The sequence below is a fragment of the Anser brachyrhynchus genome, assembly GCF_964034855.1.
Source record: "Anser brachyrhynchus genome assembly, chromosome: 2".
Taxonomy (NCBI): Eukaryota; Metazoa; Chordata; class Aves; order Anseriformes; family Anatidae; genus Anser; species Anser brachyrhynchus.
In genome coordinates, this window is record NC_137695.1 from 26,089,287 (window position 1) to 26,113,582 (window position 24,296).

A 24,296-nucleotide genomic window follows, 5' to 3' on the forward strand; every position below is an offset into this window, starting at 1 on the left:
AATACTAACAGTTGACCCAACCTTGGGCTAGTGTTGTTTCATCAGCAAGCTGAAGAAGGAAGTAAGTCATGAGTCACATAAAAGGCCGTAGATAATAGAGAATTATTTAGGTTAGTCAAAGCCTCAGAAGTCTGGCGGGATATCAGAGTAACCTAAGAACATTAAGCAAAGCAGCAATGTGGCAGCTGAAATTCTTTGTGGCTGAAAATAAAGAGATTAAGGCAGTTACCTCAAAAGAAGGTGCAATTTATACAAGGCACAATAGTGTTCCTAAGAGACTGAAAGGAGCTTCTATGGCCTCTGCCCTGGTCTTCTCCCCAAGTCCTCCAGAATGCTCTACAGCCTGCCCATCAGGAAACCCTGCAAGAATAAAACCTTAGGTTTTAGGTTAAATTCCTGTCTGACACTGGTTGGATAAGGGATTCAAACCCAAGCCTCTGATATTTCACTGAGTATCCTAGAAAAGGGACCTTAGACTTTGAACTATGTTTTTATGCAAGAAAAGAAAGAGCGTGTGAAGCAGCCGCACAACGGAAGACTGCAGCTGCCTCTGCCATGGTGGGGATGGAGCCCAGCCCATCAAGTCAGCTCTTGCTAAGCCCTTTATTTGGCCACAAGCAGAAGAATATCAGCCTCTCGGATCCCTGCCAGGATGAGACACCACCTGGGTGTCACCTTGTCCGGGACATGTTGTATCTGACCAGGCACTGACATCAAGAAATAAGCTGAGATGGAGCAGTTCTCGACTTTGGGGCTTCAGTTCCCACATTTTCCTCAACAACCTCTTTATATCCCAGGTCCACTTTTGCATTTGACCTTAAGATATTTCCAAGTGATAAAGAGGATTAGTCCATTTCTCAAACATGTATCCCAGAGTCATGCTGTTAAAAGACAGTCGTCCTCTTCAGCTAAAAAGTGTTTAAACAGAACTGCAACTTCTGAAAAGGGCTGCTGTTTCTAACCCAGTCCGCAAGCTCCAATAAATGCAGGTGGTGTTTCCCAAATGACAGTGCCAAGCATCTAGAAATATTTCAGAGGGACACTCTGGGTTGCTGCTCTGTCAGCACCACTGAAATTCACAGCCTGAGGGAAGGGACGGGGGCAGTGTCCGCAATTAGCATGCCTTGTGTTCCCCAGGAAGCACCAAAGCCTTAGCAGCCTCCTGGGGCTCAGCAAGCAGCCCTAGCCCTAGCCAAAATCCTGGCGGTGTTAGGCCAGCATGCCCCTGGCATTGCCTCCTCCTCAGGGCTGAGTCACAGGACAGGGTTAGGCTGAGGGATTCATTGAAGTAAGGTGGGGTTTGTTTCTGAGGTCAAGAACCAGAAACAGACTGGTAGGAGCACTACAGCTGACTGCTTCCATCGCAAGTCCAGGGCTGAGAGAAAAATCAGTAAGAAAACCAAATCTTGACTAGTTTTGCCAGCATGTTCCCTTTCTGAAATGGGGATAAAGCACACTCCTGAAACTTTCTAACCAAATGCCTACGTAATTTCATGCAAATAGCCTGCTACCCTCACAAAAGCTATTCAGGTAGCGCAATGTCTTACAGGACACCCAGCAGCAGATTGTCTCAGCTAGGCACGCTTTTGACAGCAGCTCCTTATGCAGCCAACTGAGCCATAAAAACTGCTGCGGATGAATGACATCAGTGCAACTTGCAGGCTTCCTTCACATGAAAACCTCAGCGTAAGGAAATGATTTCAGAGACAACTAAACTCTGCTAGTCATAATTAGTAAATAGTAGGTTCCATTACACTTATTGGTGTATGCAACTAATTCACAGTAATTAACAGAATGATGTGACAGGACAAGCTCTTATTTTTCCAAAAAAAAAGATTTTATTAACAATACTTATGGATTCATATTAGAAAACACTGTAGGTGAAATTAATCAAAATTCAGACGTGGCTCAAGTATAAAACATACAAGAAGGTGCAATAATATCACCACAGGCATAATGTAACAAAATAAATGCAATAGTTCCTCAAAATAGGGATTGCACGAGATTTGCAGAAGCTTCTGTTTTTCTCTTTTAACAGCCGCCACATAAACACAAATAACAAGACCCTCATAACGTAAGCAGTGTGGCCCCGTAAAAAAATCAATAGAAATATGCTGATTTATTCCTTAAGAGGATCTGGAGCACAACATAGTTGAAATTTCAAATGTCATGAAAAAGCAATGGCTACGTTTTCATTTTAATATCCACGTAGCTTATTCATTGCCTTTGTCAGAGTACTTGTCAAAGTATCCCTATTCCCAATTTTCTTCCATGGGATGAACCAGACTTAAAGTTTATACTTCCACCATTATGAAAGCTTCTGAAAGCTTTGACTACCAAAGTGACTGTGAAGGCTAGTCTACTGAAATGATAGTGCCAAAGTATGTAAAATGGCAGGGCTACTAGCCTCTGAATACTCTTGTGAAAAATTCCTTTTCTTTAGCAAGCAGAATATGCCAAAAAAAAAAAAATCCACTGCAGAGATTTAGCTTTGCATTCTCCTTAGTTATACTAAGAGACAATCGATTTTTTCAAATCTTAATTAATTTGTAACTGCTGAAATATTCTCCCAAGGCAGTAGTAACATTCCCCCATAAAAACATGGAAATCTAAATACGTGGCTTTACCAAAGTATTACTGTGAATACAACAGAGTAGAAGAACCAAACCTAGGTTCATTCTGCTTCTATTAAATGCAGTCCTTTATAAAAAGTAAGTTGGAAAAAAATGCAGTTCTGAAAGACAGAACTACATGTCAACGTATAAAACAGTGTGGAAACTATGTTACAAAAGAGGAAAGTGGAGTCAAGAAAGTGTTTCAAACATTCAAGTGCGCATTTAGGTTTAAGACTTCAGGTTACGTGTCTGAGGCTTTTTAATCAGTTTTCTCATCATCTTTCTGCGGAATACATCTGTTGTCTTTTTCATGGTTGGTTTCTGACTCCCTGCTAAGAAAATAAAGAAAGTAGTTAGTGAAGCAGTATGACAAAATTGTTACTACTGTTCATTTTTTGGATTTATTTATTTATTTATTGTATTGTGCTGTTAAACCTGTTCACCTGATAATAACAGCCATGTCAGAAACTGCAAAATGTATTCTCAACACCCTATTCTCACACATTGCAAGGTTTAGAATGCCTCCATTTTGGCACTGGGCCCCTGTTTTGCTGTTCTTTTTCCTGTTCTAGCTGCCCTGTGGTAACACCAGAATGGGATTAAACACCTTTCTAAATTGGGGAAAAAAAAATAAAATAAAATAAAACAAACAAAAAAACCACCACCAACAACAAACTATTACTACATTTCTTTGGGCAAAAACAGGGCAAAGTCTAAAATATAACCAGTGCTTGTGGGGGGTGAAAATGTAAAATAATTTGGGTTCCTGCACTGAATGACGTTTCACACAGATGCTGTGGAGCGGTCAAAGGCAGCAGTCGGGTTATTTCCAGAAGAGCTTATGCAACTGTTTTCTTTTCTCCTATAATCTTCTAAAATGAAATTAATCAGATAGTTTTTCTCTCCTAAAGCTATAGATCAATGTAAACAGCAGCTGCATATTTGCACAAGGAAGGTTAACTGATCTCATCTTTAGACTCAAGAAGGTAACAGGAAAGATACTGGGGAGGGGAATTATAGGAGCAGGAGAGAAGTGGATAAAGTTGCCTTAAAGATTTGGTTAATGTTGCTGTACACTCCCAAGCTATACAAATTAATATGTATAGCTCAGCATTAATTAGTACTAATTATGGCCTCAACTATGACCTTTGGGTGACCACGCCTTCCTGAATTTTGAAATACCCAAGTTAGTGAAAAAGCTTATAACCGATCCTCTGGGCTTTGCAATCTGTTGCACCAGGAATGAGGTGGATAACATTTTTTTAATGTCTTTCCTCCATAAGGAGAGGGAGCGAGGGAGAACCCCCAGAGCAAACCTGGCTGGGTGTGTGCAGGATGCTGAAGAGGCATTTTCCTGCCTCCTCTCTCTTTGCACGCTTAGGCTGGAGCCTGGCCCTGCCATTCCCCAGGTAGTAATAGGTGCAAATTAGGTAATCGCTGGCATCTCTGATAGACCTAGCACGCTATTAAAGCCTGCCTTGTAACGCCAGAATGGCAGAGACACACTCAGACTTGTCAACCACAGAAATATTACTGCCATGAGTAACTGGCAGACAGCATTTTCAGTTCTGAGGACTGTGCTCAGGGTAAAACCCCTGCCCTGCTGGAGCTCCATGGCCACTAGCTTCAACAGCCATGGATTTCAAAGCCCAGAACTAGAGGATCTTCTCCTGACTTAAGCCTTCTACACATCTTAAATACAGCAATACTTGGACACTGTAAATATCTCATGTTTAAAAAAGAGCTGGGATTGGTGTTTTATTTTTTTCTAAGGCTAGATATGTGCTAGATACAGCCTTAATTTTTTTTCCCCACTAGTATCATTTTTTAAATATTGTGCTCTGTCTGCTTGACTGCTCTGGGAAGCAACATATAATTATGCTTTTCTCTCTGTTGTTGATTTACATATCAAATTAATTAAACTAGAGTATTAAGACTTGTAATAGCTGGTATGAACATATTACTGCAGGTAAAAGCACAACTGTTTTGACTTAAAAGCACAACCAGCAGCTGATCTGAATAAACCAATATAAAAAAAAAAAAAAAGTCAATCATCTTTCCCAGCCCTTCCCCCCACACAGAAACAGTTGATTCAGCACAAGTGATGAAGCAGGAATCTTTAGTAATGGGAATGGGAAATGGGAACGGGAAATGGGAACAGGCAGCAGGGAATCGAGAGGATGGTGACTGCTGAAAATGCTAAGAAAAAAAAAAAAAGTAAATTGATTTCACATCTCATTTTAATCCTACTTTAAAGTATCCAGAAGAAAGTGAGACCTTAGTTTTCTCACTGGTACTGACCAGTTTAAAGACTGATACCTTGTGTGGTCTAGTAAATTAATTAGTCTTTTTGAGAACCTTTCTCCACATCTCATTCAACAATGGTTTAACGACCTCACATCATACTTTTCTTGTCAGAAGGATTTAGTGTTGCATCTCAGTTTTCCCTTCCTTTGAAAATACTGAATTCCAAATTCCAAAAAGCATACATTTATAAAAAAAGAAAAAAACAACAAGGTGAGTAAAAGAACACTCCGGACACCTGTTACTGAGATCTGGATTGGTTTATCTGCTTTCGTCTGATAAAATACAAAAAAAGAAAAAAAAAAAACTTACCTTTTCCACAGACATTGTAGCAATCTGTTTCAGTAACAAAGTTATTGGCATTTCCACCACAGCCAGTGTATTTGAACTCCTTACATGATTTACTCTTGGTGTCATAGTAATAGCGAGGCACAGAAGAAGAACACAATCCTTCATCCTTTGGGCTATAGCATAGCAATGGACCAGCTTGAAAAAGGGGAAAAAAGAAATAAAATTTTGCAACTTTTATGCCTGGTATATTAAAATTTACCCCGCAATTAATTTGTTGGCTAAACACCTATTACTCCCATTGAAGTGACACAAGCATTACCAATGACTTCAGAGACTTACTGCATCTTATTCCTGTGAGTTGTGAGTTTGAGAAAGCACCAGACAGTCCCAGAAAATAGGTTTACTAATCCACAAGTGAAATTCATCAGCTTTCCCTACATGCAGTGCTACACATGGGAGAGCTGTGATGTTCACATAGTCTAGACAGCAGGCTGATTCCACATCTATATACAGGAAAATAACAATGATTCCAGTGGAATTACCTCTGTAGATGAGATAGGCACTATTTTGTCTACCCTTGCTATGCTTTTGCCAGCAAACCCTGCCCACTTTCTGCAAAAAGTACAAAAACACACCATCTTTCTCACAAGAATCATGTTTCATAATGCCTCAGCAAAATCTTCCTTCTGTTGCTGGAGTCCTTTTACCAATTTATTAGATGTTCAACAGAGAAATCAAAAATAATTCAGCATTCACCTAAGAAAATGGTGACAATCTGTCACCAGCCAAAAATAACTTTCTCATCAAGCACTGATGAAGCATAGGCAGCAACAGTTTTGATCCGTTCTGGTAGCTCTCTCTTCTTCAAAGATACTGTCAAAGATAAACCAGATGTTAATCTGGTGATTAGGAAAACATTTGCCTATAGTCACCTGCAGATAACTACTCTCTTTCCTCTTTATGGTTCGTACAGAGAGACAGTGGTCAGATGAGGCAAAAAACTTCTATCAGGAGTTGAACTGGCAAGTGCCAAAAATCACAAGCCACCTAACAGCATCTCTCAGGCTTGAATGTATAAAGGCACTGCTCCTATATATTGGGATATCAGTTCCCTGCCCATGGCAGCCACAGTGTCCCAGACACCTGCCCAACACCGATCTCCAACCTTGCTGCCCTTCAGGTTACACAGGCACAGCACTCTGGAAGGAAAGAGACCCGCTGGGTGTTGCTGTGGGCAAATTTAAGGTCACAGTACTACACTAACACAGCATTTTTGTTCTCTCAGTAGCAGGCAGCCGAGACCAGTGACACAAAAGCCTACAGAAAATTATAAGCATCTGTTTCCCAGAAGTCTTCAAAAACACTGCTGTACGGGTATCCAGAGGAAAATACCAAATAAAGTATCGTCTTCGTATCGCTTTCAAACCATCTAGTTTATTAAAAACTTGGAACAACCATTACTTTTCTCTGGCAGACAGTGGTCCACACATGACTGCAAATCTCTGAAGTTGTTGCCGTTCCCGTAACAGCCACCATAGATGAACTCCTCACACCTCATCGAGCTCAAGTTAAAGGCGTATCTTTTTAGATGACCTCTGCAAGGTCCTCCGTCAGCCTCCATCCGGCATAATTTGGGCACTTCTGCAACGAAAACAGTTTCACCCTCAGTGAAAGCCGACCCTTTGCGCTCCCCGTCCCGAGCAGCGATGGGTGCAGGTTGACACCAGATGAGACGCTGCTATCCTGGTTGTGGGCAAGTCCCCAAGCCTGCAGTCTTAATAAAGCGGAACAAGCTTTGCAGGAGGAATCGGCCGCGTTCATCAGCTGCTAGTTATAAAACTAAATTGTATTTTAAAAAAATAACACGTAAATCCCTCGCGTCTCCTCTGACACAACTCCCTCCGGCCCCTCAGCAGCAGCAGCAGCAGTTACTCGGCTCGGGAGGGGTGGATGTGTGGGGAGGAAGGCTCCGCTCCCTCCAGCCCCCGGCCACCCCGGCGCTGCCCCGCAGCCCCCCGCCGCCCCCCGGGGTGCCGTCGGGCCGTCCCCCGGACTCACTCTTGATGGTCCAGCAGCTCTTCTCGCAGTCGTCGAGGGTGAGGAAGTTGTTGGCGTTGCCGTGGCAGCCCCCGTAGGTGAACTCCTGGCAGCTCTGCGTGTACCTGTCGTAGTACCAGCGCGGCACCAGGGCGCGGCAGGGGCCGTCGTCGGGGGGCAGCAGGCAGGCTCGCTGCTTCTCTGCGGGAGACACGAGCGCCCGGGGCTGAGGCCACCTCGGCGGCGACCCCGGCCCCTCGGCAGCCGCCCCCGGGGCCCGCTCCTTCCCCTACCTGTGAGGCTGCGAGGCGCCAGGGCGGCGCAGGCCAGCGGCAGCAGCAGCGCGGGCAGCGGGAGGCGGCGGCCGGCGGCCATGTCGCGACAGCGGGCGGCGGAGAGAGACGGGCAGACAGACAGAGAGACAGGCGGGCGGACGGACAGACAGACAGACAGACACAGGGCGGCGGGGTCCCGCGAGCGCTCGGCGCTGCCCGGCCCGACGGCAGCGCTTTATATGCGCCCAGACGGCTTCCCCGGGCCGCCTCCCTCCTTGCGCGTGTGGTGGGAGGGGAAGGGCTGATTCAGCGGGGCAGCGGGGCCCCGATCACCCGGCCGTCACCGGGCGCGGCGCGATGCGCCCCTGCCCCAGCCCCGGCGCCCAGGGACGCCCCCCGACCCGCCTTCGGGGGGGGGCCGGGAAGGAAACAAGGGGGCTGGGGGGGGGTGGGGGGGGTGTGGGGGGCCGTCCCCGGGCTGCTCCAGCCGCCGTCGGGGGGCGGCGGGGAGCTGGCCGGGGTCCACGGCTGTGTCCCGATTCCCTCCCCCTGCCGTGCCCCGCACGTTACGGGATGATGCTGGGAGAGGATTTCCTGTTAATCACGGAATCCGGGACGGGGCTCGCAGCCAAGGTCCGCGCTCGGCCCCGCCGCGGCGGCTCCCGGCGGAGGGCGGCAGGGCCCCGGGGGTCCCTCTCCGGGGGGGCCTCCCCCCGCCGGGCCGGGCACGGGCTTAGCCGGTGCCACCGGACACAGCGCCCACGGTGCCGCTCTTTTAACGCTGCTTTAACTCGTGAATCCCCCAAAAAACGAGGCGCTGTACTGGAAAACCCGTGGTGCTGAGCGGGTGAAACCCCTGGGTAGGTCAAAAAGAGCTGGATTTCAGGAAATATCGCAGCTGGGGTTATTCTGAAGATTTTTAACCCCAGCAGGCAAGCCGGTGTGATGTGGCAGAGGAAGGGGCGAGCAGCGAGCAGCACGCGTTCCTTCTCTGATCTATGAGAGCCATTACATTAATTAGTGCTTACTCCAGATTTAATACAGTATCAGAGATAAGAGTGCCTGCAAATTAGTCACCGTGCTCTCCGTGGATAGCAAGAAGCTAATCTGATCTCCTGTTAGTCTCCTCTCCCCGCACAGCCACAGTGCTGGACCTCCAGGCGGGTGCTGCCGTGGCCGAGTTGCGATACGGGGCCCTGGAAATCCACGGCCTGCGGGGACAAAGGTCCAGTCCTTTGGAGTGTGAGGAGGAGGGCTTCACCGCACCCTGCTTATCTCAGGAACTCACTTTCTCTCAGAGTTTTCCTTATATCATGCGGGATTACCGCCTAGTTTTCGGACAAGATTTTATTTTCCAGAAAGGCAAGAAAGAGGAGCAAATTCAACCCCCCAAACCTAAGGGGAAGGTCTAAATGGCACCTCTCTCAGTACTCTTTCAGAACTGTTCCTTTTCTCAAAAATCTCCAGTTGCCAAAGGATAAGTGCCTGTTTTAGCTCAAAAACAAAAAGAAACACAAAAAAGCACAACAAACAAACAAAACCCTAGTACACTTTGAGGCTTCACCACAGGACACATCTGCCATGTTTTATATATATAACATACATATATATGTTCTAACATGTCCTCATTTTTTTTTTGTTAAGCTTATTATGCACAGTGACTGTAATAAAGCTTAGGTGCCTTCAGTAGGAAATTAAATAAATAAAGTGCACGTTTCCTATTTCCAGAGAAACTCAAAAGGGCATCTTTCTAATATTAGGGAACTCTCAAGTGATTTTAATATGACTAGACTAACATCCTTTAGCTTTCACCGGATTCTGTTGGAATTGCAAAAGAAGCCATCGAAATACCACTTTAAACAATAGCAGCAAAATGAATGCTGTCATGCTAATACCGTTTTCCATTTCCTCAGTGAATGCACACACACAAATCAAAGTTTGAACTAAACTCACTTATCCATCAATACCGCAGCACAGTGTAGCATTTACTCAGTTGCTCCTTTGCTGTAGCAGCAATCGGGTTCACTTAGATTAGGAAAGTATTTGTAAAAATATATGAACTAGAGAAACAGTTAATGTAGCGAGTGGTAGAAAGTCCTTTACTAATCGCAGTTAGCAGAGTTAGTAGACAGAGCCGGCAGACAGCTCGCTGTAGGCTTTCCACCACAGGGTTATTGATGTCAAGCTGCAACTTTCCTGTTCCCACTGCCAGCCCCTGTTCCCCTGCGTCCCCTGCAGCCCACCACCCTGTATAGCCACCCCGCAGTGTGGGCAAAGGCTGTGCTGGGGAAGGCCAAACTGCTCCTTCCAGCTGTTTTGGCTGGCACGAGGACCAGCAGCTGGTGGGCTTTGGGCATGCAGCTGCCAGTGGGCGTTATGAGGGTGTAGAAATTGCCTACCAGCAGCTGGGGATAACAGCCAGAGGGATGGACGGGCAGAGGAACTGATTTAATAGACTGGCTAAAATAAAACAGATACAAACCCTGGCAGTACTATAGGAGCAGCAGTGGAGGAGGAGGAGGTAAATGTTGCACTGCTGGCAGCTGTTTACATCTGGTGGGTGGGGAGAGGACAAAGGAGTGTCCCTATGGCCATAGGCAGAGGTGGAAAGGAGGAAGAACTGCCTGCAGGGGCCTTTGCAGTGCCCCAAACCCAGAAGGATTCATACAGGCCCCATTTTAACAGCTGCATCCAGGCCTGCAGCTTTGTTCAGTGTGAAGGGTCGTGGCTGTGCAGATTCAGCCTCTGCTGGTTTCATAGGAAAGCGGCTGCTAGGATCAGAGATGCCAGGTGCTGTACAAACTGGGTGGAGGGACCAGCCTGTTCAAGAGCAATCCCCCTGTTCGGGGTCTAGACCTTATCGGTATATGAAAGTACAGGAGAATTTCTCAGTTCCTTCTTGTGCTTTCTGAACCCGTCAGATCTCTCACAGAGCATCCCCAGTTCTCAGCATCCATCACAGCTGCACAACCCGAGATGCTCTGTGCAGGCCGGGCATGGCAGCCCTCTCACGCAGAGCTGCAGCTCTGCCTTGCAGACAAACCTACCGGCCTGGCCTGGACACCTGACCCGAGAGCAGTTCCTTCCCCTCTCAGCCTTTTAGTCCACTCCACTCTCAGGTTTAATGCACGAATACTGGGGAATGCGCCCAAGCAAAACACCTGCTGCTGCCTCGCCTCCCGGACCAGGAGATGCAGGAGCCCAGGGATGCGGGCGGCATCACCGTGCGGGACGGGAGGAGCGGAGGGAAGGGAGCTCAGCGCTGGGACTGCGCACCCGGCCGCATGAGCCCCCCGGCCGGAGGGGGACACCCTTCCCGGAGCCCTCCCCGTGCACGCAGCCCCGGTGTGAACGCCCCGGCGCCCCGGGAGCGGGGCCGGGCCGGACGGCTGGCCCTAATCCGGTGAAGGGAGGATTAGCCCGGCGGTTTAAAGGCCGGAGCGGCTCGGGGAAGGGGTGCGAGGAGCGGCGGGGAGGAAGCGGCGGCCGCGGAGCAGCGGGACGGGCCGGGACAGCCCGGCGGCACCCTGTGAGTGAGCCCGGGGGCGGGCCGGGGGCGGCCGCCCCATAGCCCCGCCGCCCCATAGCCCCGCCGCCCCGCAGCCCGCCCGGGGGCTCCGGCCCCGGCCGGCCTCGCTGCCCAGCGGTAACCTTTTGTCCTCCCTCCGGGCTTCGGCAGCGTAAACCATGCCGGCCATCAACATCGAGGACCTGAGCGAGAAGGACAAACTGAAAATGGAAGTGGAGCAGCTGCGGAAAGAAGTCAAGCTGGAGAGGCAGCCGGTGAGGCAGCGGCCGCGGGGGGCCCCGGGGCCGGGGGGCGAGGAGCCCGGCACCCCCCGGGAGCGGTGCCCGGGGCAGGTGGGGCGAAGCCGGGCGGGGCGGAGCGGGAGAGCCCGGTCCTGCGAGGGGCAGGGGCGCTGGGGGCCGCTCTGCCCCCGTGTCGCCCCCAGCGACCCCCGGCCGTCGGGAGGCGGCCGCCGCCCCGACGTGCGGCTGGCACCGGGCTCGCAGGGGGAGGCTGCGGGGAGAGGGGGAGGCCCCGAGGGACCGGCACCCGCCGTTCCCGTGGCCTTGGGTGCGGCACGGCACGGCACGGCACGGCACGGCACGGCACGGCCCCCAGCAATGCGGGGGGAGCAGGAGAAGCAGAGCCCGTCCTCGCCCTGCCCGAGCGAGGGGCAGAGGGCAGAGGGGTGCCGCTGCAGAGCCGCGCTCCGTCCTGCCGTGCCCGGCGGAAAACACCGCGCTCTTCTCCGTCCTCGACGCTTCTTCCCACGGGCGAACTGGTTTTCCAGTGATCTTTGTTGTTATTGTAGTATTTCTGCACGGTTTCTATACGTGGAAGAGCAGAACTGATCTCGCTCCATGATAAAACTTTTTTTTTTTTTCTTATTCTGCATTCCAGCAGAAGCAAACTCATCTAAGTAAACACTTCTATTTAGGACTAATGCGCATTTATGTTAGGGGATCAGTGGAATTATTCATGCGAATTAGCTCTAGGTACTTAGCCCAGAAAACAAGAAAGCCACAATTACGTTTTAGGTGCCAGTTAGCTATGAGTGGGTGTACACGTTAGGTGTGGTATGGGTGACAGCTCCAGCAGTGCTGAGGGCCGCACATGCAAGTACTACAGACACCTAGATTATCCCTCAGAGAGTTCCCAAGCAACTGAAATATATGCTGTAGGACATATAGATTTTGATTTTCATAACAACAATTTTAAAACCCTATCTAAATATTCCAAATAACCCAAAAGACTTTAGGGAAATAGGTATTTTCAAACCATCTGTAGTAAAGCACAGACGATGTCCTCAATTTTACCAGTGCTCTATACAAAGTTTCACTGTGAGAATGCAATTTGTGTAGTAGTTGTCTCAGTCCCCTGGTAGCTCCGTTACAGGTGTTACAGGGACATGGAAGTGCAGAACCCACGCTTCGTGTTGCCAAAAGTGCAAATGTTTACCGAAATTCTTCTTGACCTCTTCCTATACCTTTACAGCTACACCATGGCATAAGGTGCCCTGACCCAAAGGAATGGGTTTGCAAGGCACAGCAGAGCAAGGCACAAGTGTAATGGGATTTGCAGGTCCACATTCTTCTCTGCCGTGAGAGAGCTAGAGGTAGTTAGGTCTTATTCCATGCATGGTTTGGTGTGGAATTAACCATGAGTTATTTCTGACAGCTTAGAGCCAGTGATACTGCAGGTAAATTCACCGTTTCTCTTGCCATCATTTTGCCTTTGCAGTAATATACAATTTACAAGGAAGGCAACAAACGGGCCTTAAATTAGAATTTAATGAATTCTAATTTAATTAAGTGCTGACTGACTGCTGTCTGCACAGGGACTGTGGGCAGAAGCAGGGCACATCTGGGAGCGTGTCCTTAGAAATGTCCCACATTCAGGCACCTGAGGACAGTTTCTGCTGCCACAGGGAAGGGAAATGGCAGGAGCGTGTGGTCAGGGATCCTCTGGAGCTGGTGGGACTCGCTTGCGTGCCCTCAGGCTCCACACCCACTGTGGCTGCACCTGATGCATGCGCTGCCTTCCGAGAACAAAAATAAACCTGTTCCTTCTTCACAGGCGGGTGTCTGTGCAGGCCTGCCCCACTGGGTGCTGCTTTGCTGTGAATGGCATGCAACGTGTCACGTGTGTTATGCCCTTTCTTAACGCGGAAGGGTATTTTATTAACCGCTGTTTCAATTAACCCCAGGTCACCTGTAAGTACATTCTTTCCTAGCTAGTTCTTGACCACCATTTAAAATGTGTGGTTGCTCCCATAGAACTGCAGGGTGGGGATTTGAGTTGCCACCAAAAAATCATTGTTGGATGTTTTGTTTGAGAAAAACATGTGAAGTTACGTATACTTGGAAAACAGATACCACCACATTGTAGAACTGAGATTTTGCTGTGCCTGAACACGTTGACTATAAGACATGCTGGGGGGAAAAGCATGTGGTCCTCAGCTTAATAAAACTATACTGGCTATTTAAAAAATGTAAGTTTAACTACGAGGCAACTGCTGTTGCAAGCAGCATACACATTTCCAGTGATGGTCATGCCTTCAGTGAGTATCAAGCCGTGAAAAAGTGGAAGGAGGCTGAGTACACACGCTTAGTGCTGGCTCTGTGGTCAGATCACCTCTGTTCAATGGGCAGGTAAATAGGGAAAGATGCGAATTCACCGTGGCGCGGCTGGGATGCGCCCCACCAGCTCTGGCCATAGCCCTGCCATGTGTTTGTTCCCCGCTCCAGGTGTCCAAGTGCTCCGAGGAGATCAAGAACTACATCGAGGAGCGGTCGGGCGAGGACCCGCTGGTGAAGGGCGTCCCGGAGGACAAGAACCCCTTCAAGGAGAAAGGAGGCTGTGTCATCGCCTGAGGCTGCCGGTCCCCAGCTCCGCCGCTCCTTGTCCTACACGCTCAGGAGCAGATATTCTTCTCTCTCTTTTTTTTTTTTTTCTTTCTTTTTCGTACAAAAAAATAAATAAATCTGAAAGCAGCCTAGCTCGCCTCGCTCCCTCCGCACGGCCGGGTCCTTTCGCTTTCGCCACCTGTTTACCGGGGGCACGCCGGTCGGCACTAAAAAAACCTGCCTGCCCCTCGACGGCCTGCCCCGGCCGGGCAGGGGAGCCTGCGGGGGGCCGAGCCGAGCCGAGCCGTGCCGGGGCGGTGCAGGGCCCCCCGGAGCAGGCAGCGGCCCTCAGCGGGGCGGAGCGGGGCAGGCGGCGGCGGCCATGGCGCTGCGGGGCTGCGGGCGTTGGGCGCTCCGGGCCTCGGCCCTGCGCGGCGGCGGCTCCGGGCGGCGGCACCGCGGGCACGGCACCGACACGCCGCAGCACGGCGCCTTGCGGGCGGCCCTCAGGAAGGTACCGGGGGCGGCGAGGGGCACGGCCGGTGCCGCGGCCCCCTCCGGACGGAGCTTCCCCCCCCCCTCGCCCCGGGCCGCCGTCAGGGGCGGGCGGCGGCAGCGCGGAGGCTTCCTCGGCTGAGCGCCCGGGGGCCCGGCTGCCGCCCGCCGGAGGGACGGGGGGAAGGGAGGAGGGGAGGGAGGAGGGAAGGGAGGAGAGCGGGCAGGGCACGAAACGGCAGCCCGGGACGGGACATGGAGGCTCCGTGCCCCCAAACACTGGGGCACACTGCTGTGTTCGGGAATGCCGAGTGCCGGGACAGAGCCCGTTTGCCACGGTGGTGTTTCTAGAGGGGTGCTAAGGGGAGTAAGAGTTAGTTTTCTTGTGAAACTAAGTCAGGGATGGAGGGGAAAGGAGGCACGTTGGGTAAGGGGAAATGGGAGTTGAATGCCAAATGCAGCTCTGGAAGTGGTGGTGGCACTGGTGAACTCTGTTTGTTCCCAACAGTGAGGACACTGACACCTGCAGAAGGCTAAAGTGTAATGAAGCACACCTGTCAAAGTTAGATAATTAGTTGCATTTATTTATTTTATTTATTTATTTGGTAGAAAGTGCTGTGTTGGGGCAGACGGGGAGGGCTTGCTGGGGGAAGTCAGATGGGATGGGATGGGATGGGATGGGATGGGACGAGCTGCATGTATGTGAGAAATCTGCCTGTGAACTATGGTGAGTGAAGTGCTGAAGTTCAGTACCTACCACAAGGAGTAAGCACCATTATCATAATAACAGCCATATGCAAGCAAGCCTGATGTGCACGCAGAGGTGGGCATGATGAAGTGTAAGGGGTTGTCCTTGATGTGCCTGGAGATAAAGTTTCAGCTCCTGCCGGGTCTTACTCCATAGCTTTTTAAAAACAGGGCACGCTGGATTGCCTGATGTCAGCTCCCTGTGACTTGGGAGCTGTGCTGTTATGAATTTGATGGAAGCTTTTAAAAATGACACGAAGAATCTTACACTTTCATGGATAAATTGATCATTTTTCAACTTTCTCCTCTTTCCCAGTGCACTGTGGAGAAAAAATAGTGCGGCTACTTCTGATTCATGCGATTCTTACTTCAGATTTCTCTTTCTTTTGAACTGACTTTCATACTTCCAGTGTTGAAACAGGATATTGCAAAGGCCATTTAATTCATGAAGCTTTCTATGACTAAAACTAGGCCTCTCGGCCTTGAACTTTTGCAGTTGTCTGTTCATTTTCTGTATAATACAAAAAAACCTGGTGCACAACCAGTCTGCTCCCTAACAAATTAGTTTCATTAATCTAAACTCCTGGACCTTGTTCAAAGCAGGAATAAGCTGGCAGAGGAAGGATCAGTAAAAATGTTGCAAGTGAATCCTGTCACCTGGATGCGAGTACAGGCTTGTGTTGCAAATACCGCAGCGTCAGGCTTGTGCTGAGGCTGTCTGTCTGTCTGTCTGTCTGTCAGTCAGCAGAGTCACCTGCCTTCCTGTGACCGGTGTCACTCAGCTGTACCTCTTCTTTTGCTGTGGTCTTCCTGCACGTGCAGGGAGGACAGCAAATACCGCTCATCGTTGCACTTTGCCTTATCTCAGATCTGTGGCATTCCGAAATAGAACGAGGCCAAGGCTTTATTGAAGGCAGTCGTCTAGATCTGGGGGGTTTGGAAGGTCCTCTTTTGTCAGGAAAGGATTAAGATGCACATTTTTCATCTCAGGCGTTGGCAACTTGGCAGTCGGATGAAAACGGGGAGGAAAAGTGGCAGCATTGGTATCTGCTGGTGCGAGGTTTGCTGCTCTGTCATGTGCTACAAATACGTGGACTTTTTTTTCGCATGCTTTTATTTTATGGCTATCCACAAGTTTCTTGGGGTGCAGCTAACGGTATGCCCTGCCCTTCTGGGTTTAGTGCAGAGAACTGCAGAGCAGGCTGAGAGGGAAGCTGATGCTGCGTCACTGCATGCGTGCCCATGATGCACGTATTGGAAAAAAACTTACAATCAGCAACGTAAAACCAGTTTCATCCTTGTCCTGTATTTTACAAAGTGGTTATATAACCCTTATTTCAGTTTTTGTCTGATCATATAGGGAAAAAAAACACCACACTAGTTTATGTCAAATCCAGGCTAATGTTGTTTACCCCAAAGCTTCTAGCAATCAGTGTTTATTTTGGCTTAAGTTAAACCTGTCCCCTGTGAATTTAAGATAAACTGAAAAGTAAACTCTTTGGGAGAGGATGACCACTCAGGATCTGTAATGCATTTTAAATTTAATGGTTATGTAATTTGGGCCACTCTTTCCACTAGACAAATCCAGATGCAACTACCAGAGAAATTAAAGAAATGAGCAGTGCAATTCCATTAGTGAGAACTGTTATTTTTTTGTCTCAATTTATTTTATTTTATTTTTTAATCTATTGAATTAATGTATTTTAAATGATCTGTACTTTTCCAATTGTTCTGAGCAGGATGAGGAAGAGACTCCTGTAATTCCAGGGAGCTGTTTTTAGCAAGGGTATTGAAATAACCTTGTGAGTGGTTTCCTTTACTACTTTATAGGTCACCACCCTTCCTCTTGGAAATTGAAAATGTAACTTTTCCTTACCTTGTTGAACAATGCTTACAGTGCACTGGTATCCTACAGTTTAGTGCAGTAATATAGTATAACTGGCTTGAAATAAAAAGGTTTAAGCTACTTTAGGTGTATGCATAACTGTGCATATATGTATATGATATGTGCATGCACATATCCATTTTTGTTTTCCTCTGGCATTAGTAGTAAGAAGCTTTGGGAAATAGGTTTGAAAAGGATTGGCATATATTTCGAATGAGGTGCATCTAATATAAATGAGATTTCATTTTGCATCTGGTGCTGGCTTGGTCTATTTACGCTGTTACATCTCTGTAGGATAAGAGGGATTCATGTGAAAGTGAGACTTCACCAAAGGGCACCATTGGCCTTATTAGCCACACTTGGGTTGTATGTCTGGCCCAAGTCATTAACAGCATCATGAGGTTCTGTCCGTTAATACAGATATTTTTACAGGAATTAAAGCCTCTTCATATTAGAGCATGCAAGAGCTGAATTAAATATTGATTTTCACTATAACTTCCTAGTAAAATTGCGGTAAACTTTATAATTTTTGTAAAATCATATGTCTACTTCTGACATTCTACAAAATACTGAAGAGTATTGGATGGAGTTGGCTTGTTCATCTTTTATAGCAGATCACAAAAATACAGTAAGGAACAGCCAGGTAGTTTGCTGCTGGTATTACAAATAAATCACTTAAAATTACTTTCTCACTAAATTGAGAGGGAGAAAAGGAGAGAAGAAAGACACAAAAGAAGCTGCAAAATACCTGACTGGGACCTCTAATTTTAAAACACTATTTATCATGCATTTGAGGTAGAAGTTTAAGCAAGGAGACAGTTAAAAATGTGACATTAGTAAGCCTCACAGCTTTTGCACTGAGTGCCCTTCTATCCAAGGCAAACAATATGGAGCCCCAGATTCTGGGGTCTTTGCAGTAGCCTGTGTCATCTTGTGCTGGACAGAAACATGTTGTAAATATTTTGGGGATTGATCCATTGCTGGTATAAATAAACACAGAAATATCATTCCCTCCTGCCAAGAATTTTTGGCTGAAATTTAACAGAGAGGAAATTTTCACAATTGATTTTTGTCGCTATCGGAAGGGGCAGCTGGGATATGCCAGTGCGATAAGAGGTACCACCGACACATTCAGGAGTGCCATACCAAAGAGTTGCTTTTAAATCAGAGTTTGGGAGAATAAGAGAAGGAAAACACGAGCTTCAGCACAGTCAAGCAGATCCTGAAGAAAGCTTTTTCCAATCACCAGAAGAATGTCTTTTAATATACAAATACTTCATTGTGTAGCAAAAATGCAGTAAAGGCAGCTTAATAAGCAGCGTGTTTACTTGTTGCACAGTGCCAGAGCAGTGCGTTCATGTGAGATTGCAGTTGCTTTGTCCCCCTCAACATAATTCGTGTGAGAACAAATTTCCACTGCATATACTTAGTCCTCAATGAGCATCTTCTAGCAGGAGAACTGGGCCTGAGGGATATTTTTGTGGTTCAACTCCAGCTATTATTTTCCTGTATTGTTGTCACACCAGATTGGAGTAGGCAATGCAGGTATGCACTTCAGACAACTAAAATCCTGTCTTAGTAAGCAGTTTATGACTGAGCAAATGTCTGTGTTTTACATAGGTCGTGGCATGACCATTCAGAAAGTAGAACCTTGTTTAAATCTTTTTAGGTCCCATTTGCGTGGAAATGTGTGATTAAATCTCTTCCCCCTGCCCTGTGGGCACACTGATGAACATAGCAGCTCCCAGCCAGGTATCATAGTGCTCTGAAAGCTGTTCTTTCAGCTTGTGTTGTTCTGGACTTTGACTTTCTGGCAGATTTTTTTTTCCTGTTAAGGCTCAAAGGGAGTGTGAAAACCTACCTCTGGCTCCAGTCCCTGAAGATCAAGTTTGATAGGTGAGCACTGATGGATTATGCGAGGACACTTCCAAGATACTTGGTGTGCTGCTTAAAGTTATTTTCTGTCCTACAGCCAGGCTTGTGCATCTAGTCAACAATTGTTGTATTACCAACCTACTTTAAGAACAAACGATCTCAGGTCAGTTGCTGTGATGACATCTCCTGAGGTTTGTGTTCCCTCAGAAGGGTTTCAGTGATTAGTTTTTAACTTCTCATAAAAAATTAGAGCCTTAGTTAGACTGTAAGAGTAAGTCAGGGCAAGCTTAATGATTTTAAGTATTTCCAGAAATATCATTTTAGCTGCAATCTGCCATTTTATGTACTGCAGGCTTCAAAATATGCCATGTAAACTTGAGGTTGGGCAAACTAGTACGGGTGGCATGCTGTATTCCTGAAAGTGCCAGAAACATCTGAAATGACAAGGTACAGGCAGTTATGCTGGGCTTTGAGGAGAAGGAAGCAATGGGGAAGCCAAACTGTCCAACCTGAAGCTGCTCTTGGTGGATGGTCTGCTCCTGGGAACCTGGGGAGAGTAAGCTTGATGAAAGCTAAAGGACTGAAAGGCTGGAGTGTGGTAGGAGAGGTGCTCTGATGCGCCCTTGACCACACCTGCTGGTCTTTGGTCTCCGGCACATTGCAGAACCAACAGGACTTTGTCAGGAGGCCTCTTCCTCCTCTGCCAGCATCCCCAAAACTGGCTGTGGGCAGGAGGCTGGATTGGAGCAGTGCTACAGTGTTTGAGAGGGGAGCTTCTCAGGCAGATTTGGTGGGGTCACAACTGTTGCTGGTAGAAGTTTGCAGTGGGATGGGCACTAGGATGTATGTCATGATTGCATTTTCAAAGACAGAAGTGAAAATCAGGAACACCTCCCTTATTCTTGAGAAGAAACCAACCTTCCCAAGGGTAAGCTGTAGATCACCTCATCTGGAGAGAAATGTGGAATGTTTTATTTCAACTTAGCTTTATCCCAGCCGCAAAGCAAATGATAAATGGAAAGTAGATGGAACAGGCACACGCTGAGTAAAAATGTTTCCCATGGTGCTGGAGCAATGTGGTAAGTAGATTCTGTGTAAGCTTCTTGTGGTTGAGACGACAGTCCAAATCTCTTGTTGATGAATCAGTATTAAGAACTAGCAGTCCTTCAAGTGAGGTCAGCTGTTTTAATCTGTGAGGATACCCCAGCTCAGCTGATATGGTGATGAGCATAGTTTAAGTGCCAGCACACTTATAAAATGGCATAAGTTGTGAGTCTCTGGTGGGTTTCCATTATTTCCATCTGCAATTTGGCATGTGCGGAGCCATGCTTTGAATAGCTCCACAGAACACTTTTCTTCTTTGATGCAAGATTAAGACAAGGTAAAGGCAAAAGGGGAGTTAGTATCAGTTCTGAATATATTCTCTTTTATCTAAGGATTCATGATGTGGGTCACCTGGGTGCAGTCAGTAAACCTTGTGTTATGCCCAGGGCTGTTTCTCTGGGTGCAGGTGTAACAGCACAGATACTCCTGCCTGAACGTGGCCCAGTGATGCACTAAGAAGTCCTGGAAGTACTACAGGAGATGTTGCTCACCACTTCTGGTCCTGACTGATGAAGAAGCACCATGAACACCTGGAAGCTCTGCTAATGGAGGTCTCCTGAAGAAGGAAGTCCGTCAGTCTGGACAAACTGTATAGCCCAGCCAGCACTTCATACAGTGTTGCTCAAAACAACCAGTCTCTCCAAGAGCTATCCAGTTTTCACATTGCACTTCTACCTAGGTACAGCGTTAAGTTCTGGGCCCTGTCATGGGGAGCAGTGTGGGTGGCAAAGATGGATAAAATCCAGGGGTACACCTCTTTCAGGTTGGAACCCATCGTTGGAAACCCACATTTTCATGATGTCCTAATGCTTTTCAGTGGAGAGGTGGCCTGATAATGTGTTTTGTTCATGCAGGGGTGTAATCCAGAGCCAAATATGAATAATCACAGTTCTTAGGAACAGCATTTGTGGTCACTGTGGCTGAGTCTGAATCTAGTCAAGTGCTGGCTGTTTGGAGGTGGAAAAGGGAGTTTCTTTGATCTAGTTTTTCACCATAATGATACCACATGTGCACAAAAAGTCCCTCTGACTGAAAGAGAGGGAACAAAAATGAGCTTTATGCATTCACATTAATAACTATGTAAGTCGCAGGGATAGCACAGCAGTGGGTTTGGAACAAGTAGCTGTATGGATAAAAGTTCTGATATTTTAAGTATTCTCCTCAAATCTTCTTGTGTTTCATAACCAAGAAACTCTGTTTCTGCTAAGTAGAGTTCCATTTTCAAAACTCAGAGATTCAGAGAAGCCTGACTTGTCTCTGGCTGTGGACGGACATGAGGAAAATACTGTGGCAGTAATGAGGAAAAAGCATTATTCTCTGCCCAGGTAGAAATTATATTTTTATATGCCTCTCCTTGGATGCTATACATGATTATGTTTTTGTATACAGGGTATATATGTCCATGAATATCATGGAACTGGAAGTGTGAATATATTGTCTAGATCCCTGGGAGAGTTTACAGTTTTTGCAAAAAGGTCATGGTAAAAAGGAACAGAATTTATTGTCCGAGAAGAACACAGAGTCCATCATAGCTTAAACCCGATGATGCTGAGTATCAGGGGTAAGAAATGCTCCTTTTGATGGCATATTGCATTGCCCATTATGGTGTGGTTGAATGGAGGATGGAGCAGATGCTACAAATGAGACAGAGGAATAAAATAAATAAATAAATAAATAAAACCTGAATGGGTTCAAAGGAAAGAAGTTGAGAAATTCGCTGGAACATACACACATAAGCACTTTCCTGATCTCAGGAGGTTTTGCAGATGTATTCCTTTTCCTACTTTTGCTGGAGAACAGGATTCAGCATGGTAGTTGCAGGTCTTGGAGTCCAGAAAGGGAGGCAATTTTGAGATCCTCCCATTTTCTACCATATTGCTGAATAAGGTTGTTGGAGGTGTTGTGGTTGGGAGTATGCAGGGACTGCAAAAACTCTCAGGTGTGTGCAGGAGGGGTTTGTCAGTGTGCGCGTCCTTTTGGGTTGGGAGGACACAAGGAAGGAGGAGGGTCAGCTAGGATCGTGTAGGTTCCTTCCCAGCTAGAGCTGGTCTTTCAGCATCTTATTCTTCAGGAGAGGTTAAGCTGGGCTGGGCTCCCAGGTTTTAGACTGGACCTTTCAATTTCTTCACAGGGTGACAGCGTGTGCCAGGGTTACAAAAGCTACCTTCTCCATACAGGGTAGAGGGATAGCACCGCTCAGCCCTGCACTCCCTGGAGGACTCGTAGGCTTTTAAGTTTTAGGTAAGCAGTGGCAAAAGCTTTATGGTTGTTTCAGGGTTGATTTATTTATTTATTTATTTGCCTCCTGAACTAAAAACTGTAGCCAGATGTGTGGAACCAAAAGATCTGCAGTATTCAAATTTCTGAAACAATAATCAGCTTTGCTTTATGTATTATGTATGCGGTAGGGAATTGTATCACAGTGAAAGCGAAGAAATGCAGTGATTTAAACAGAAGTGTGTCCAATTACAGCCAAATGAATAGAGCAGAAGAAATTGCATTATACTCATAATGTTCATGCTTTTTTTGCTGGAAATAAAATAGATAGGGACAGGTATGTTTTATTATATAATAAAATGCTGCCAAGTCTTATGTTATAGGGCTTTTCCCTCTGCTGATTTTTTTTCCCTTTGGGAAAGGGAAAATTTAATTTAGTAGCAATTTGTTCCTGTATTGGCTGATCTCTGCAGTCTTTAGTACCCAGTGCTGTAGCAGATTGCATGATTCCTTGTTGCCTGTGGCATGGCTTAATTGAAGGTACAAAAGGAATTACAGTGCTATAATTAATCAAGTTTAAACACGTCTCCCCATTTCTGTCTTACATTTTCGAGCACTCAGGAAATTTTTCTGCTTTCCTTTTCTCTGAGTCTACTGAGTATTGGTTTTGAACCCGCTGGATGTCCTCTGGAAGCTGAGCTCTGGCCACAGCTATGTCTAAAGGCAGAGGAGAAGGGCGAACGTGAGCCAGGCCTGTTCACCCTCACTGTGCCGTAACGGACCAAAAGTAAAAGTATCCTAACATACCTGAGGTGCTAGCAATGACGTGTTATCTGCCCTTTTCAACCACCTTCACAGCAATGAGCTGGAGTGACTTTTTCTCCTTAACTTTTAATGTCTCGAGCTCAAATGCTGCCCATTGGGAAGGGGAAAAGGGGAAAGCTGAATGATCTGAAGTGTGTGTACTTATGATTAAATGTACCCACATGCACAGGAGGGGGTATATATAACGTGTCTGATGAGCGTGATTGATGTGCTGTTTTATTCTGTCAAGCACTTGGTACATCTACAGGCAGAATAAAAGCGAAGCAACGCAGGCCGCAGACAGCACGGTGAGCAGAAGCGCAGGCCCAGCGCAGGGGCTGCGGTGTGGGCCTAACCTTGGCTCTGTGCACTGACACCAAGTCGGGTGGTTTCACTAGCAGGGGTCAAACCAGTGAAGTGTTTAAATGTCTATGGAAGGCTTTTTAGATAAGGAATTAAATATATATACGCACAGTCTATATGGCTTGGCTTTCCTTTTCCTTCTCAGTGGTATCTTCTGGCTCGTTTCAAGGGTCGTTTTCATCCAGCGTTTTTTTTCTCGCCTGGCTGATCACATCTTGTCCTGCAGATGTCATTCAGAACGGTTGGTTCTGCACATGAAACGCGCAGAAAGCTGCGGAGACCAAACTGAACTGAAAGGCCAAGACATCATGGTATGGGCCTTTAGACCCTCCCAGGTCTGGATGTTTTCAGGGGGTGGCTGTTGGCGGACGTCCTGCCTGGTGTATGAATGTCTGGCACGTTCTTCAAAGTTGGTGGATAAAGTACAAAGTTTTGAGAGCAACTTTCCTGCCTTCCCTTTCAAAGTTGTCCTCCAGCCACTCATTTCTTGCTCACAATTGTTCATTTAGTGTTCAAAAAGCTGCTGATAAGAACAGCCCATCCTGCTGTTTACTACAGCTTATTTTTGCAGGGTTTCTGTTTGATTACTTTTTAGGTCATGAATTTCAGTCTGTGCATCTCTCCTTTATTGAATGTGCTTGTTGTTTTATCAGTGAGCTTGTTTACGAGGGCTAAATCAGTCACATTTCATATTAGGCGTGTAAATCCTCGACTATAATGGGGCGGGGGGGGGGGAGGTGTAACAAAAAGAGAAGGAAAATAAAACAGTGATGAAACTTGGGGGAATTTCTTAATTTCTTTCCTTTAAGTTCAGTAAAGGCTTTTTAAAAGGATGTGGATATGTATGGTAATTCCTCGTTTATTTTTGTTTTTGACAAGGGGAAAACAAGATTGAAAATTCTAAGTACAATAATTAAATGTCCTGAAAAA

General features: G+C 47.1%; 3 protein-coding genes across 10 annotated transcripts in view; 2 read left to right on the plus strand and 1 right to left on the minus strand.

Annotated features, from left to right (window-relative positions):
- Positions 1-1,815: 1,815 nt before the first annotated feature.
- On the minus strand, positions 1,816-7,926 carry TFPI2 (tissue factor pathway inhibitor 2). Of its 2 annotated transcripts, none has more exons than XM_080579631.1 (5): positions 7,541-7,926; positions 7,269-7,448; positions 6,672-6,851; positions 5,232-5,405; positions 1,816-2,944 (listed from the first exon to the last, which is right to left on the minus strand). In XM_080579631.1, the coding sequence occupies exons 1-5, from the start codon at positions 7,620-7,622 to the stop codon at positions 2,844-2,846; spliced, it is 717 nt and encodes a 238-aa protein (XP_080435757.1). In that variant the 5' UTR covers positions 7,623-7,926; the 3' UTR covers positions 1,816-2,843. The 2 variants fall into 2 exon arrangements, with proteins under 2 accessions (XP_080435757.1, XP_080435756.1); XM_080579630.1 differs by having other exon boundaries at positions 1,816-2,947; positions 7,541-7,909.
- Positions 7,927-10,855: 2,929 nt separating this feature from the next.
- LOC308189533 (guanine nucleotide-binding protein G(I)/G(S)/G(O) subunit gamma-11) lies at positions 10,856-14,023 on the plus strand. Its single transcript, XM_080579634.1, has 3 exons — positions 10,856-11,051; positions 11,202-11,305; positions 13,778-14,023. Exons 2-3 carry the CDS (start codon positions 11,210-11,212, stop codon positions 13,901-13,903), a joined length of 222 nt encoding a protein of 73 aa, XP_080435760.1. The 5' UTR covers positions 10,856-11,051; positions 11,202-11,209; the 3' UTR covers positions 13,904-14,023.
- Positions 14,024-14,072: 49 nt separating this feature from the next.
- LOC308189529 (putative acyl-CoA dehydrogenase 6) overlaps positions 14,073-24,296 on the plus strand; it is an 89,580-nt gene continuing 79,356 nt past the window's right edge. For 5 of the 7 annotated variants that reach the window (XR_013946427.1, XM_080579621.1, XM_080579623.1 and 2 more), the window contains exon 1: positions 14,073-14,390. Coding sequence is in view for 4 of the 7 variants with exons in the window: in XM_080579621.1 (XP_080435747.1) it covers positions 14,259-14,390 (132 nt within the window). In the remaining 3 variants the exon portion in view is untranslated. Of the gene's footprint in view, positions 14,391-21,193; positions 22,224-24,296 lie in introns of those variants that run through there. The other 2 variants (XM_080579624.1, XM_080579625.1) reach the window with 1 other exon arrangement.

Coding starts and splice junctions, on each gene's coding strand:
- TFPI2 (XM_080579630.1), bottom strand. CDS start 7,622: ATGGCCGCCGGCCGCCGCCTCCCGCTGCCCGCGCTGCTGCTGCCGCTG. Junction 7,449..7,540: donor GGCGCCTCGCAGCCTCACAG/GTAGGGGAAGGA, acceptor TGTCTCCCGCAG/AGAAGCAGCGAGCCTGCCTG. Junction 2,948..5,231: donor CTACAATGTCTGTGGAAAAG/GTAAGTTTTTTT, acceptor TTATTTTCTTAG/CAGGGAGTCAGAAACCAACC.
- LOC308189533 (XM_080579634.1), top strand. CDS start 11,210: ATGCCGGCCATCAACATCGAGGACCTGAGCGAGAAGGACAAACTGAAA. Junction 11,306..13,777: donor TCAAGCTGGAGAGGCAGCCG/GTGAGGCAGCGG, acceptor TCCCCGCTCCAG/GTGTCCAAGTGCTCCGAGGA.